Source organism: Trachurus trachurus (genome assembly GCF_905171665.1).
Source record: "Trachurus trachurus genome assembly, chromosome: 22".
NCBI lineage: Eukaryota > Metazoa > Chordata > Actinopteri > Carangiformes > Carangidae > Trachurus > Trachurus trachurus.
In genome coordinates, this window is record NC_139907.1 from 3,341,683 (window position 1) to 3,356,260 (window position 14,578).

General features: G+C 41.3%; 1 protein-coding gene across 1 annotated transcript in view; it reads right to left on the bottom strand.

The window, feature by feature from the left end:
- Window positions 1–14,578, bottom strand: part of syne2b (spectrin repeat containing, nuclear envelope 2b) — a gene marked incomplete at its 5' end in the record, with an annotated part of 175,557 nt that continues 160,979 nt past the window's right edge. The window contains 14 exons of the mRNA XM_083998509.1: window positions 1–348; window positions 2,135–2,184; window positions 2,426–2,500; window positions 2,970–3,161; window positions 4,471–4,599; window positions 4,718–4,918; window positions 5,729–5,928; window positions 6,253–6,376; window positions 7,322–7,416; window positions 7,834–7,896; window positions 8,880–9,216; window positions 10,236–10,430; window positions 11,072–11,209; window positions 13,026–13,208. Coding sequence (XP_083854635.1) covers window positions 135–348; window positions 2,135–2,184; window positions 2,426–2,500; window positions 2,970–3,161; window positions 4,471–4,599; window positions 4,718–4,918; window positions 5,729–5,928; window positions 6,253–6,376; window positions 7,322–7,416; window positions 7,834–7,896; window positions 8,880–9,216; window positions 10,236–10,430; window positions 11,072–11,209; window positions 13,026–13,208 — 2,196 coding nt within the window. The 3' untranslated portion in view covers window positions 1–134. The remainder of the gene's footprint in view (window positions 349–2,134; window positions 2,185–2,425; window positions 2,501–2,969; window positions 3,162–4,470; window positions 4,600–4,717; window positions 4,919–5,728; window positions 5,929–6,252; window positions 6,377–7,321; window positions 7,417–7,833; window positions 7,897–8,879; window positions 9,217–10,235; window positions 10,431–11,071; window positions 11,210–13,025; window positions 13,209–14,578) is intronic.

Genomic DNA, 14,578 nt, shown 5'->3' on the forward strand with positions numbered 1-14,578 from the left:
TCTTCTCTTTTACTGTGGCGCACCACAAATATATGTTTTTTAAATACACAAGAGTCCAAATCCAAATCACACGAGGCGTTCAGGTGCCTGTTTCTGTTTCAGTTCTTTCTCAGTTCGTTTCCTGTGTCGTAGCTTCACGTGGGCGGCGGCCCGTTGGTGTAGCGCAGCATCGGGTAGAAGGAGCGCGCAAAGTTGTTGGAGAGCGTGCAGCTGTAGTCGTCCTCGGACAGCGGCACCAGACAGGCCAGAACCAGCAGCAGCAGGAAGAGCAGGTGGAGCGGGAACGCGGCGCGCAGCACCCGGTAGAAGAACCCGGGCCGGTGGGGGGAGGAATCCCTCCGCTCCTCTCTGGACCAGACGGAGAGAGAAAGAGAGAAAGATGATATTTTCACTGTTTATTCACTATTATCATCATTAGTATTTATGTGTTCTTATCCCATTGTTGTAATGCTTTGGCAATATTGTATTAAAGGGATTCTATGTTCACCCAAAATTGAAATTTCACTCATTATCTCCTCCCCCTCATGTGGACTAAGGGCTGGGAGAAGTTTCAGAGTCCTCCGTGGCTTCTCTGAGTTACAGGGGGTCTCGGTGTAACAGTGCATGTGTCCATATAACGGTTGTGAATGGATACCAACTGTCTTCGTACAACAACAAAAAGACACACCAAAAAACATCCAAATACCTCCATGCTGCTCGTATGTAATGTCCGTCTTGTATTGAAGCCCCGAAATGCGAAATTGTCCCGAAAAAAATTAAATAAGTCTATATTTCAAGCTTGTTTGTAGCGGAAACTCCTCTTCCCAGTTAGTCCAAATTTGACGAACCGGGAAGAGGAGCTTCGAGAAGCTTCCGCTACAAAACAAGCTTGAAATATAGACTTATTTAATTTTTTTCGGGACAATTTCGCATTTCGACGAGCAGCATGGAGGTATTTGGATGTTTTTTGGTGTGTCTTTTTGTTACGAAGACCGTTGGTATCCATTTGCAACCGTTATATGGACATGCACTGCTACGCCGAGACCCCCTGTAACTCAGAGAAGCCACGGAGGACTCTGAAACTTCTCCCAGCCCTTAGTCCACATGAGGGGGAGTAGATAATGAGTGAAATTTCAATTTTGGGTGAACTATTCCTTTAACAGTGATGCCAACAAAGCTTGTTAAATTGAAAATTTTTAAATTGAAAGATCGATCAGGTGAAGCTTCACTGGAGATCAATAGTTTGACACACTCAAAACTTGTTACCAGAATCAGAATTAGAAGTACTTTCTGGTAACACTTTATAATAAATACACACTATTAAGCATTAGTTAAACGTTAAATACTTCATTCATCATTTATAACACATGATGCTCATTAGTATGTAGTTTATAAACACAGTTAAAATGTTTTACTGATTGGGTTAGAGTTAAGCACTAACTGTGTTTATAAACTACATGCTAATGAGTATTCATGCGTTATAAATGAAGAATTCAGTGTTTATTAATGCTTAACTAATGCTTAATAGTGTGTATTTATTATAAAGTGTTACCTGATTTTATTGATCCCCGGAGGGAAACTTTTCTTTGTTGCAAACAAAACTCCTGAATAGTAAGAAAAGCAATCAAGATATACAAATATTACTAAAATAAAAAGCAGAGTAAGAATAGAATTATATAAGATAAATCAAATTAAAAATATAAAGTAAATACTTCTTGTAAAATAATCTTAGTAAATGATTTTGTGTATTACATAAACCTGTTGAGAGTTAATTCTTCAGTTTTAAATGTTTTGAAATTCCAAAAGTATCAAACTGTTCTTAGAAAAAGAGAAATTGTCTCACTCAATGAAGCTGTAGTTTTGTTTTTATTTGACACATGTGATCTGATCCTGACGTTTCTGACAAAGTGGAGGTGAAGTGCAAGAATAGCTTTGGCATTGCCATAGCTAATGGGGATTCAAATAAATCAAATCAAATCAAAGTTGTGAAGTGGATTTTACAGAATAATAATAAATAACAATTAGTTTCTACAAACAAAAATGATTTTTGTTAGTTTGAGGCAGATTTTTCTAAATCTGGGTGAATAAAATCTAAACTCTCTGCACACTGGAGGTTCATTAGATAAAAATGAGTTTGGTGTAGTGTGAACTTTACCTTCTAGCTGCCGTTTGTCCGACTGTAGCTGCCTGAAGAGACACTTCCTCCTGAGGAAACAAGAGTCACAGGTGTTAAACTCTGTTTGGATTCAACATCAAACAGATGTGTTACAGATGTTTCTGCTGTGGAACAGAACAAATCTTAAAACTGAACATTTTCTGGATCAGGAGTGATTTTACATTCATTTACAGTAGATACCTAAAAACTATCTGAATTATTTCCATAAAACTTTGAAATCAAATTGTGCTACATGTACTTGTTCTAGTTTGAAATGTGTGTGTGTCGTACCATGTGCAGCGGCTGAGGACAGCTGATTGTCCCCAGACCGATGGAGTCGACCTCAGAGCTGATGGAGCAGCTTTCCTGAGAGAGAAAAGACACAAACAGTAAACAAACAGATCTTTACATCCTGATCTGACATTTAACTTCTGTCCTTTTTACTTTGAGGAACCAGGTGAGTGGAGGTTTTACATTTCCTTCATCACTGAATCATCAACATCTGAGTTTATGACATTAACGCGTCTTTGAAAACTCTGTTAAACCTAAAAAGGTTCATTACTCGCTCATTTAATGATCATAACAGACTTTGCTTTATAGATTTTAAATAGAACCCAAATGGTCTTTCAGGAAACCTAGAAATAATGATGATATTTAATCAGAGCTCAGTTTCAAAACTTCTGAGGAGACGCTGCTTCATATTATTGATCCAGCTCTACTGTGGATATGAAGAAGCGGCAGAGAAGTTTGACTCATTCATAGAAAACAGCTGAGATTATTATTATTATAAGAACAGATCAACCTGTGTTGGTCGCTACAGTAACGTATCACTCACCAGTTTCCCGTGCAGCGCGCTGAGCTCGGCGGCCGCGCGGCGTAGCAGCAGCTGCAGCTTGTTGCCGATGACGTGGACCTTCTCCTTGGCCTCCATGCTGTCCTGTCCGCTGGTCTCCAGGAGCAGCTGGGACGAGATGTCCTGCAGCGAGGACACCTGGCGCTGGCGGCCGCGCAGCTGCTGCTGCAGCTCCTGTAGGGGGCCACACAGCAGAGCAGAGCAGAGCATCAGTACAGACACACACGGACACACACCGTCACCTGAAACCTCATCAATCTGCATCAACTCAATCATTTACAGGACTTGTTTCAGCTGCTACAGTCTGACTGACATGTTATCACATCAAACACTAACACATCCTCCGTCCCATTCATGCTCTGGAGAAGTCTTTTCCACAGTTGTAGCTTATTTTATACATTTAACCAGTTTGTTTCTATGTTTATTCTCTCTCAGCCCCAGAAGTTAAAGATGTTCAGTCTGTGGCTCTGACTCATCTATGAAATACAGGTGCATCTCAATACATTAGAATATGTCATGGAAAAGTTTATTTATGTAAATAATTCAATTCAAAAAGTCAAACTAACACATTATGCATAGATCTATTACACACAGAATGAAACATTCCATGTCTTTATTTATTTAATGTCTTTAATTGTAATGATTATGGCTTCACATTTAATAAAGACCTAAAATTCAGTGTCTCAAAAATTTTAATTTTACAAAAGACCAGTGGGTTATTGGTAGCCAGGCTGGCGCCGCCTACTGGTTCCGGCGAATTTCATTTGCCTCAACCATGTAGTCAGGAAACTAGCAATGCGTTTCGGTTTGCTCCGTCCGCCAAAACGGTAGGACCAATCAGCGAGCAGATGTGGCGATGACGGGCGATGACGTTGAACTGAAGCGCCCAAACTTAAATACCGGTGTAGTTCCCAAGCTGCGGTAAACAGTTGACGAGATGGATGTCGGCGAAGCTATACGCTCTGTGCTTGAAACTATTCCGGATATTGAAGACTTAAAGCCAGAACAAGAAGCATGTTTGACGAATTTTTTGGAGGGCAAAGACGTTTTTAGCATACGTCACCGCCAAGCAGCAGCGATTAGTCGAAGCAAACGGAAGCAACCGCCTCCCGGAAGCAAACGAATCTCTACGGCTCGTGTTCAGACGCTATATGAAATGTAATGAAATAAGCGGCTGATGCATCAGGCTAGGTTATTGGGGCAGTAGCACAAGAACAGTAATTCTTCTTTTATCACTCTGAATTAATAGCATGAATGCATTAATTTGCAATGAATAAGCCATAATTAGGAGTTATGTAAGTTATGTAAAAATCTTAATTCATGGTATAATAGAGGTAGAATAAGGTGTCAATACGTGCTTAATAATTACTAATAAGGAGCTAGTAGGCTACTTAAATGCATATTAATAAGCACCTAGTTAATGGTGAATATGTGTTCCCTATACGAATCTAAAGTGACTTTGACTTTGTGGTGTGTGTCTCACCATCAGAGCGTCCCGGTGCTGCAGCAGGACGCAGCGTGAGCCGGGCAGCTCGCTGACGTTGACGGCGAACAGCTTGTTCTCGGCCTGAGCGAGCCACAGCAGCAGAGAGTGCAGCGTCTCGTGGAACTCCTGAGGAGAAAACAACAACACAACACAGAGGTCAGAGGTCAACGGACGTTTTAACGGACGCCGAACAGAAGATGAGAGTGTGTGAGGACAGAGAGCGGCGGAGGACACGTTGTCTGACCTGACACTGCAGCAGGGCGCCGTGAAGCCTCGTCTCCCAGCTCTCCACGCCGCCGCACGCCGCCGTCCAGCTGGCGTTGGCCGAGCCCAGAGCGTCCTGCAGCTCCCGCAGCTCGGCGCTGTCGCCGCGCAGGAAGTGACGGCTGCTCAGGTTGACGGAGATCATCAGACACTTGTAGCTGTTGAAGCTCTTCTGCATCTCCTGAAAAGAAGAAGGAGAAGAAAAGGAACAAACCGTCAGTTCATCTCCACCCACACAAGTGATGTTTAATGTTTTAAAGGGATAGTTCAACATTTTGGCAAATTGGCCCATTGCCATAATCCCTATAGTCATAGCAGTAGGTTCATTACCTTTAATTGTCGGTGCAAGCTATTTTTAGAACGGCGGAGCAGAGCCGTGAGCTGCTCAGAGCTACGCTACGGAGGCTCATGGGATTTCTTGGTTTCCCTCATCAAACTCATCAAATACACAATCCAACAACTCCACAACGCTCTGGTGGACAAGTTGTGAGCTGCACATTCACCACGCTATGAGATAATAATAGAACTTAACAAGACAGAGTTGTTTTAGAGGGAAATTCATGCAAAACCGCTGATGCGCGTTGCCTTTAAGGACAGTTTTTCATCAAGCAGTCTCTGAATTTGCCTCTAAAACAACTCTGTGTGGTAACGTTGTGATATTATCTCATAGCGTGGTGAATGTGCAGGTCACAACTTGTCCACCAGAGCGTTGTGGAGTTGTTGGATTGTGTATTTGATGAGTTTGATGAGGGAAACCAAGAAATCCCATGAGCCTCCGTAGTGTAGCTCTGAGCAGCTCACGGCTCTGCTCCGCCATTCTAAAAACAGCTTGCAACGACAATTAAAGGTAACAAACCTACTGCTATGACTATAGGGATTATGGCAATGGGCCAATTTGCCAAAATGTTGAACTATCCCTTTAAGGACAATTAAAACTAAAATAAAGTTCAATTTTACTTGAAAATATAATTAAACCCTCTCTAAACGTCACCTTGAGTTTCCTGATGTTGACCTCGATGTCTCTGATGCTGGAGGCCGGAGCGATGCGCTGCAGCCTCTCCAGCTCCGGCAGCACGCGGCCCAACCAGGAAGTCACATCACACAGGTCGGAGTTCAGCTTCTGCCACTGCTCCAGGTCCTGCTTGATGTCCGACTTCTGCGCCTGGATCAGCTCCCAGCGCTCGATCACACCTGCAGAGAAAAAAAGTGTGTTGTATGTATAAATAAATGTTATTTCTAATGTTTATCTGTGAATTAAACATTTATCTAGAGTTTAAAAGTCAAAAATCTAAAAATAAAACCTCCACTTTTTCCTGTTTTTCTCTGTTTTACATCATTTAAAAGTTAAAGTGAGTTTTGGTTTGTTGGTCGGAGCTCGTTGAAGGTTTGTGGGAACATTTCTCTTCGATTGTGCGACAGTGAATAAACTAAACGATGAGTGAGTTAATTCAAGAAGAGTGAATCATCGACCTGTGGTCTAAGTGACGCCTCTCACTCTGTTGACTGTCTCTGTACCTGTGCTGGTCTGCCTGTCCGTGGTGCCAAGCCCCGCCTCCTCCAGCTCCTCCTCGTCGTTCAGGATCAGCTTCACTCTCTTCACCGTGTTGATGCTGCCGCTGCACTCGGACATCAGCTTCTCCTGAACACACACACACACACACAGTCAGTTTAAACACGAACACATCTTATCCAGGCTTATGAATCAGTCTAATAATACATGGATGGCAGTAGCCTTCACAGTTGCTAAAGAGATTATATTATCATACAGCTCCTTCTATCCAAGACTGGTTCAATGTTGTCAACAAAAATAACAAAACTGGAAAGAGTCATATACTGCAACACAAACTCTGTGGAAATATCTATCTATCTATCTATCTATCTATCTATCTATCTATCTATCTATCTATCTATCTATCTATCTATCTATCTATCTATCTATCTATCTATCTACCTACCTACCTACCTACCTACCTACCTACCTACCTACCTACCTACCTACCTACCTATCTATCTATCTATCTATCTATCTATCTATCTACCTATCTATCTATCTATCTATCTATCTATCTATCTATCTATCTATCTATCTATCTATCTATCTATCTATCTATCTATCTATCTATCTATCTATCATGTGAATGTGTAGGATTCTATAGCAATGTGTTATACCAGGAAATGATGGTGCCCATTTTGTTATAATGTCGTTGTACATATATTTTTTTGTTTTCTTTTTCTTTTTTCTTTTCTCATTTCTTTATTTGTAAGAGTCTTTTTTATTATTTATTTATTTTGCTAATTGTGTTTCTTTTTTTTTTACTGTGCAGATTGAGAATGTTTTGGGGATGATGAATTGTGGAGGCGGAGAAAGTTGAGAGTTGAATAAGGAATCCCCTGCCTCCAGCAAACTACATGTTTATCCCTCATCTGCAAAACCTTCAATAAAAAGAAAAAGAAAACACTGGAAACACTCCTTTAGTTGATCACCCTCAGTGTGTGTGTGTGTGTGTGTGTGTGTGTGTGTTCTTACGTAGCCCTGCTGATGGAAGCTGCTGCCGCCGCCGCCTCCGGTGTGTGTGTGTGTGTGTGTGGGCGACGAACTCAGGCCTCGGATCATTTCCCTGGGAAGTCGTTTCCTCTCTGGGGAGCCGGGCTGGTGCCAGCTGGGGGGGTCGGACTTCACTGGGGGACAGAAGGTCGAGAAAATTTAAAAAAAATAAAATAAAATAAAAAACTTTTTAAAAAATGTAAAAAAGTCAAAAAGATTCATCACTGAAACATCAAAATGATTGTGACACATGCATGAGACTGAGGTGTCTGTCTGTAGAAAACATGCAGAAACTCATTGGTCCAACGACACTTGAACGCATCACAGCATCATGCAACTGTCACAACTTTATTGAAACATAAAGATTTGTTGTTGGGTTTTTTTTAACTTGTGAACAGAGTGTGTGGATTAGAGCGGGGGATGTGTGAGGATGTGTGAGGATGTGTGGGGCGGGGTTTGGGGTTGCTAGGAGACGGGATGTGGGGATGTGGGGGGATGTGGGGGTAGTGCAGGCGCATGCAGCAGGCTCAGTGCTCAGTGCTACTGCCTACCAGAGGCCGCTGCTCTGACAGTGGCTCTAACAAACGACTCTGAGCTCTCAGTGACCTGCACATCTGGAAGAGAGAGCAGCAACAACACAGCTCAACATCTGGAATTAAAGCCTAGAAATAAAAATAAACCAAAACTAAAAAAAAAAGGGATTATTATTGTCTGAGCTCCACTTTCCATCAGACAAGTTACAGTGAAGTCGACCTCTTTCATCAGTTTAACGGTGTCTTAATGAACAAATTAATTAATTAGTTAGTTGGACAGAAAGGTCACAGTGACTTTAACCTTTGACCTCCACATTGTGATCAGTTCATCTTTGATTCAAGTTTCAAGTTCCTTATCACACTGTTACATTAAAAATAAAAAGCAGGTAACTGTCAGGTTTTGGATAAACCGAGTGTCCTTGAATGCACCATCCAGAACATGACTGAACTTACTGTGGTCGTTACTCACAGGATTTCTTTTTACTGAAATTAGCTTCATATGTTTTTGTAAATGAAATACTCTTGATCTTTAGGCTTTGTAAGATTATTGAAAAAAAATATTAATCAAAAACAACAGTAACCCTTTAATTTACAGGTCGTTAACTATGTAATAATGTCAAGAAATAACCTAGAATGAACTATTAATTGTGTCATAATGTCAAGAAATAGCCTAGAATTAACTATTAATTGTGTCATAATGTCAAGAAATAGCCTAGAATTAACTATTAATTGTGTCGTAATGTCTAGAAATAGCCTAGAAACATCATAGTATTTCATAGTAATGCCAAGAAATAACAATTGATTGCATAAAATTAGCCCAGAAATACACGGTCAATTGCAATGACTTGGCTGTTCCCCAAAAATTTGAGTTGAGTTTGAGATGAAAAAAAAAGGGTAATTTTTTTGCATTTATGTAAAACATGACATTACTATGAAATTGACCGTTATTTCTAGGATATTTCTTGCATTATTAACTAATAAACGTTACCAAAAACCAAAACAACTTGTACAAAAACAGACCAAACTCCATTTTTAAATATGAAAGTAACGGAGGTGACCGTTACCTGACAGGGCGCTGAAGAAGGTGGCGTCCTCGTCGTCCTCGTGCGACGACGACCCGCCCACGTCCACCGTGTGGTCCCACTCCAGAGGGATGGAGTCCACGCTGACCGGCGTCTCTCTGCCCGACCGCTCCCGGGGTGGCGCCAGCAGGTGACAGACGACCTGGCGCCCGGCCGAGGCTCCGCCCACCGCCGCCGCCGCTCCGTCCTCCTCCTCCTCCTCCTCCTCCTCCTTCCTCCTGCTGCTGTCTCTCCAGGAGGAGGCGCTGTCGCTGGTCAGGTCGGGCGAGTCCTCCAGGTCCGTGTCTCGGTCCGACAGGTCCCGCTCCTCCTCCAGGACCTGAGAGACACGACGGAGATGTTAAAGGGATAGTTCAACATTTAGTCAGATCCTCCTCTCACCACAATCCCGATAGTCATAGCAGTAGGTTCGTCACCTTAAATTATCGGTGCATGTTGTGCATGTGTTCTGCCACATTCTGCAATAAAATTCTTGAACGCAATTAGTAATAAACTTTGCAGCATTTTGTAATAAATTGTTCCATACTGCATCAGTTATTCCAAAATGCGGGTGTTGCACTTTTTAACGAAGAAAATGTAGTCATTTGGTCAAATATGTAACAATTTGTTAGAAATGTGGCAAAGTTTATTACATGTTTTGTTCAAGAATTTTATTATAAAATGCACATTCACCAAACTCTTGATTAAGAAATGTTTTGCTCCATATCCTCAAGAAACATCCTTTTATGTATGATCTGTTTATGCTTGACTCCGCTGTTTCACTTAATGAACAAATCCTCCCCTTGTCATGTTATGTTTTGTTAAGTTGTGTGTTTTTGTGCCCTGTTGGCACATATGTGTATAAGAAAACCAAAAAAATGCACATTCACCACGCTATGAAATAATCATGTAACATTAAGCGACAGAGTTGTTTTCAAGGTAAATGCAGCTGGAACTACTTTCCAGACACGTCTGCTGGGCGGAGGGATTTCAAAAGCGAAAGTAGTTCAGAGTATTTGCTTCATGTGTCGTAATATTACATGATTATCTCATAGTGTGGTGAATGTGCAGCTCACAACTTGTCCACCAGGGCGTTGTGGAGTTGTTGGATTGTGTATTTGATGAGTTTGATGAGGGACAGGGGGACCTGTACCGTTCACCTCCATTGTGTTCACTGAGCAGCTCACGTCTCTGCCCCGCTGATCTCAAAACAACATGCACCGGTAATTAAAGGTAATGAACCTACTGCTATGACTATAGGGATTTAACTATCCCTTTAAGTGCTTCATGTCCCTATGTTTTTTTTTGGTTTGTTTGTGTGTTTGTTTTTCTCAGAGGGTCCCTGAAGGCAGCACTGACCGGGCGGCGGTTGACGAGGCGGTGGTGGAAGCGCGCCACGCGGCCGAACACCTCCTGGCAGTACGAGTGCAGCTCCTCCAGCTCGTCCTCGATCAGCACGGCGTCCAGCGGAGCGCTCTTCTGGATCAGGTTCTCCCCGAACACGATGAGGGCGTCGATCTTGTTGGTGTTGAGGGTGATCTCCTGCTGGAAGCCCTGAAAGGGGGGGGACAGGGGGGACAGGATTAGGGCTGGGACGATACGCTTTTCTCCCGATTCGATTTAAATTGAGATTCCACGATATTGCCTTTTTTCTCGATTTTTAGTCTGCATTTTTAACACCTGTGAAACAGTTGAATGATTATGATTGTCTACAGACTATTCCAGGAACTATATTTCCCCCAAAAATACACATCAATGTAAGTCAGTCATATGTTTACTCTCTTTTCAAAAGCCTGGACTTCATAAAAGAGGCAAAAATAAAAGAGTATAGAAAGAATAGGCTTTTGAAACCTTTCTGACATAATGAGATATAGACTGAGATAAACTGCTACATTTTAACATTTATCTGCACATAAATACTGTACATGTAGGAGCCTATAAATTAACATACTCCATTATAAAGTGAACTTAAACCCTTTTCAAAACCTGGACTCTCTGTATGAAAAAAAGTCGAGCAAATGCACATTACACAATATAAAAAAAAAGAAAAGTAGTCTAAAAAGATATCGCGATACTTAGGTGAATCGATTTTTTTCTCCCACCTCTAGTCAGGGTGTCTCAGTGTGACCAGTGTTTATAGTTTCTAGTGTCTCTGTGCGGGAGGAGGAGGAGGAGGGGGGGGGGTTAGGACTTACGTTGAGTTGTCTCATCTTGTCTTCGATGTCGCTCTCAGAGAAATGCTCCACGTTGGTGAGCTGCAGGTCCATCTCCGTCAGCCAGACCAGGATCCCCTCACGCGTCCCCTCAAAGTCCTCTCTCTGGGAGGTGAAGTGCTGCAGGAGGAGGAGGAAGAAGAGAATATCTTTATTTAATCATGTTTCATGTGGCTGTTGATTCAGGTTTAATACATTTGGATGAAAACAGTCGGCAGCTTGAACCTATTGATCCCATCTGTAAAATCCACTGTGATCATAAACAGGAGACATATTTGTCAAAATACGGCTGAAATATTTTTAAACCCTGAATATCAGATGGTTTTTAATACAAATGTCTTTGTTCAACATTAAAAATCTAAATAAGACTCACAGTTTGAGGCTCTGTTAAAAAAAAAGTGAGTTTAACTTCAGAAAAACTGGAAGTGTAAACTGCTCAAACTTTTATTTCTTACTATATCATTAGATATTTCATGTTATATTATATTTATTTTATAACGTTGGTCTGATCTTGGTATTTATTTGATTTGTCTACCAGCAGGCACTTTTTAATCTGTTATTTTGCGCAGTAGACAGAGAGCACAGTAGCTTCTTTTAAAGAATTTTTATCAATTGTGTATTTTATTTTTTGTATAAATTGTCCTGTTTTTTCTTCTTTTCAGGCTGCTGCCATAAACTAATTTCCCCTCTGGGATAAATTAAGTATAATCAATCAATCACTGATCTTCTCAGTGAAGTTTTTGGTCATGTGACGTCCCTCAGTCCCATGGAGACACAGATTGTGTCAACTAAACTAAACTAAACTGAAAAGCTCAAACAATATCTGCTTTTGATTTTCATTAAAACCTTTTAATATTTAATTATTGTTAAAGCTCATTTCTGTTTCTGAAGCAGAAACATGAAACTCTTCAGGTCAGATTGAATGTTTGTATTTGTTGTGTAAATAAACAGATTTAATCTCTGTGTGTCTGTTGTTTTAATCTCTGTCCACCTGACTCTGCTGTGATCAGGTGATCGGGGGTTTGATCCCCACGGCGGCGGAGGTCTTTGATTACATGCAACAGAAACATCCTCCATCTGCTCGCAGCCTCGCGCCCTGCCGCCATGACAACAACAGCAGCTTCCTGCATCACGCCTCGTCACCGTCTGAGAGGTGACCCAAATCCTGACGGCTTAGGGCGGAGCCAAGGGGGCGGAGCTAAAGGATGATGTTTGAGCTCTGATCTCTGACTCACTCACTGTTTTTATCTTTTATTTTAAAGGGATAGTTCGACATTTTGGCAAATTGGCCCATTGCCATAATCCCTATAGTCATAGCAGTAGGTTCGGTGCAAGCTATTATTTGAACGGCGGAGCAGAGCTGTGAGCTGCTCAGAGCTACGCTACAGAGGCTCATGGGATTTCTTGGTTTCCCTCATCAAACTCATCAAATACACAATCCAACAACTCCACAACGCTCTGGCGGACAAGTTGTGACCTGCACATTCACCACGCTATGAGATAATAACACAACGTTACCAGACAGAGTTGTTTTAGAGGCAAATACAGAGACTGCTTGATGAAAAACTGTCCCTGAAGGCAACGCGCATCAGCGGTTTTGCATGAATTTCCCTCTAAAACAACTCTGTCTGGTAACGTTGTGTTATTATCTCATAGCGTGGTGAATGTGCAGGTCACAACTTGACCACCAGAGCGTTGTGGAGTTGTTGGATTGTGTATTTGATGAGTTTGATGAGGGAAACCAAGAAATCCCATGAGCCTCTGTAGCGTAGCTCTGAGCAGCTCACGGCTCTGCTCCGCCGTTCTAAAAACAGCTTGCACCAACAATTAAAGGTAACGAACCTACTGCTATGACTATAGGGATTATGGTGATGGGCCAATTTGCCAAAAATGTTGAACTATCCCTTTAATTTTAATATGAAATCTGTGTTTGTACCTTGAGTCTGCGCAGCACGGCCCCCACGCGGCGCTGCAGCCCGTCCCAGCGCTGGTTCCCCTCCTGCACCATGACCTTCAGCCTGCTGGCCGTGTCGGTGCGGTTCTCCCGCGCCAGCCGCCGGTACTGTTTGTTGACCAGCTCCAGCTGAGTGAGGCGCTCGTGGACCTGCCGCTGGAACGCCTGGAAAACACACACCCACACACACACACACATCCTTGTAAATCTATCTTTGTGAGGACATGTCATTGAAATAATGTGTTCCCTAGCCCCTTACCCTGACCTTAACCATCCAAAACAAATGCCTAAACTTAACCATATTACTCTAAACCTAATTTAAACCTAATTATAATCTAACGTCTTAACCCTCAAACAGCGCTTGGAAAAAGTGAGGACCGGCCAAAATGTCCTCACTTCCCAAAAATGTCCTCAGTCTGTTGGTTAAAAACTCGTTCCGGTCCTCACAATGTAGCATGTACAAGATCACACACACACACACACTGATCAACTGATATTCAGCCAATAATCCATTGATGGATTGATAACAGCGTGTTGGAAACAGATAATCTGTCAAAGAGGAAATGAAGAAACCAGTAGAGAGTCTAGGGGTTCAGACAAAAAAAACGGATTTTTTTTCCTTTAAAAATGATATTTTCCACTAAATTTAAAATCCAGTTTAAAAAAATAAATGTTTTCCCAGGAACATGAATCACTCGTGTTAAAGTCTCTGGGTGTTCATTTGCTGGAAATGTTGGATTGAATCTGTGACATGTTTTTTATTAATGGTCTTTCTCTCTCCACCAGAGTTTTATAAAAATGTGTTTTGCATGGGTGATGACAGATGACATAATCTCCAATTGTTTGGTGGATAAAGTTTATTGTTTTTCACTTTATTATATTCATTACTTATTACTTTTATTTTTATTTTTTTATTGTTTTTAATGATTGATAGCTTTTATCTTTTGTTTCTTTCATTTATTACTGCTGTATTCTCTTCCTGATGTTTCTATTCATATTATCAATCTTTTAATATTTTAACTACTTATATTGTTATTTCATATATTTATTTTATATTTTATACAGTGTGTGCATTGGTCTCCAAGTCTTTTTGATTTTACTTGTTTCTTGTTTCAATCATTGAACGACTTTCTTAGAAGGTGCCACATAAATAAAATGTGATTTGATTTGATTGTTCGATTGATTCACATTCTGATATATGATGATCTAAAGTGTTTAATCACATTTATATCAAAACAATATATGTCTCTGTCTAACATTAACTGTCTAATATTCAGGTCAGTGTTTAGTTTGACACATTCAGGCTTCGCTCCAGCTGCTCAGAGGATTAACAACCTTTTCCAGTCACTTTATGGACCTGAACTGATCTACTAATGATACTGAGGATGATGATGATGATGATCCCATGACTCCCATTGCAGCCCATTCATATATACTATATACTGTACATATATAGGTCAGTGACTGGTCATCTGCTCCACGTGATAAAATGTGTTTAGAAAACAACACCATAAACACTGGAGCACTGTTGCTAT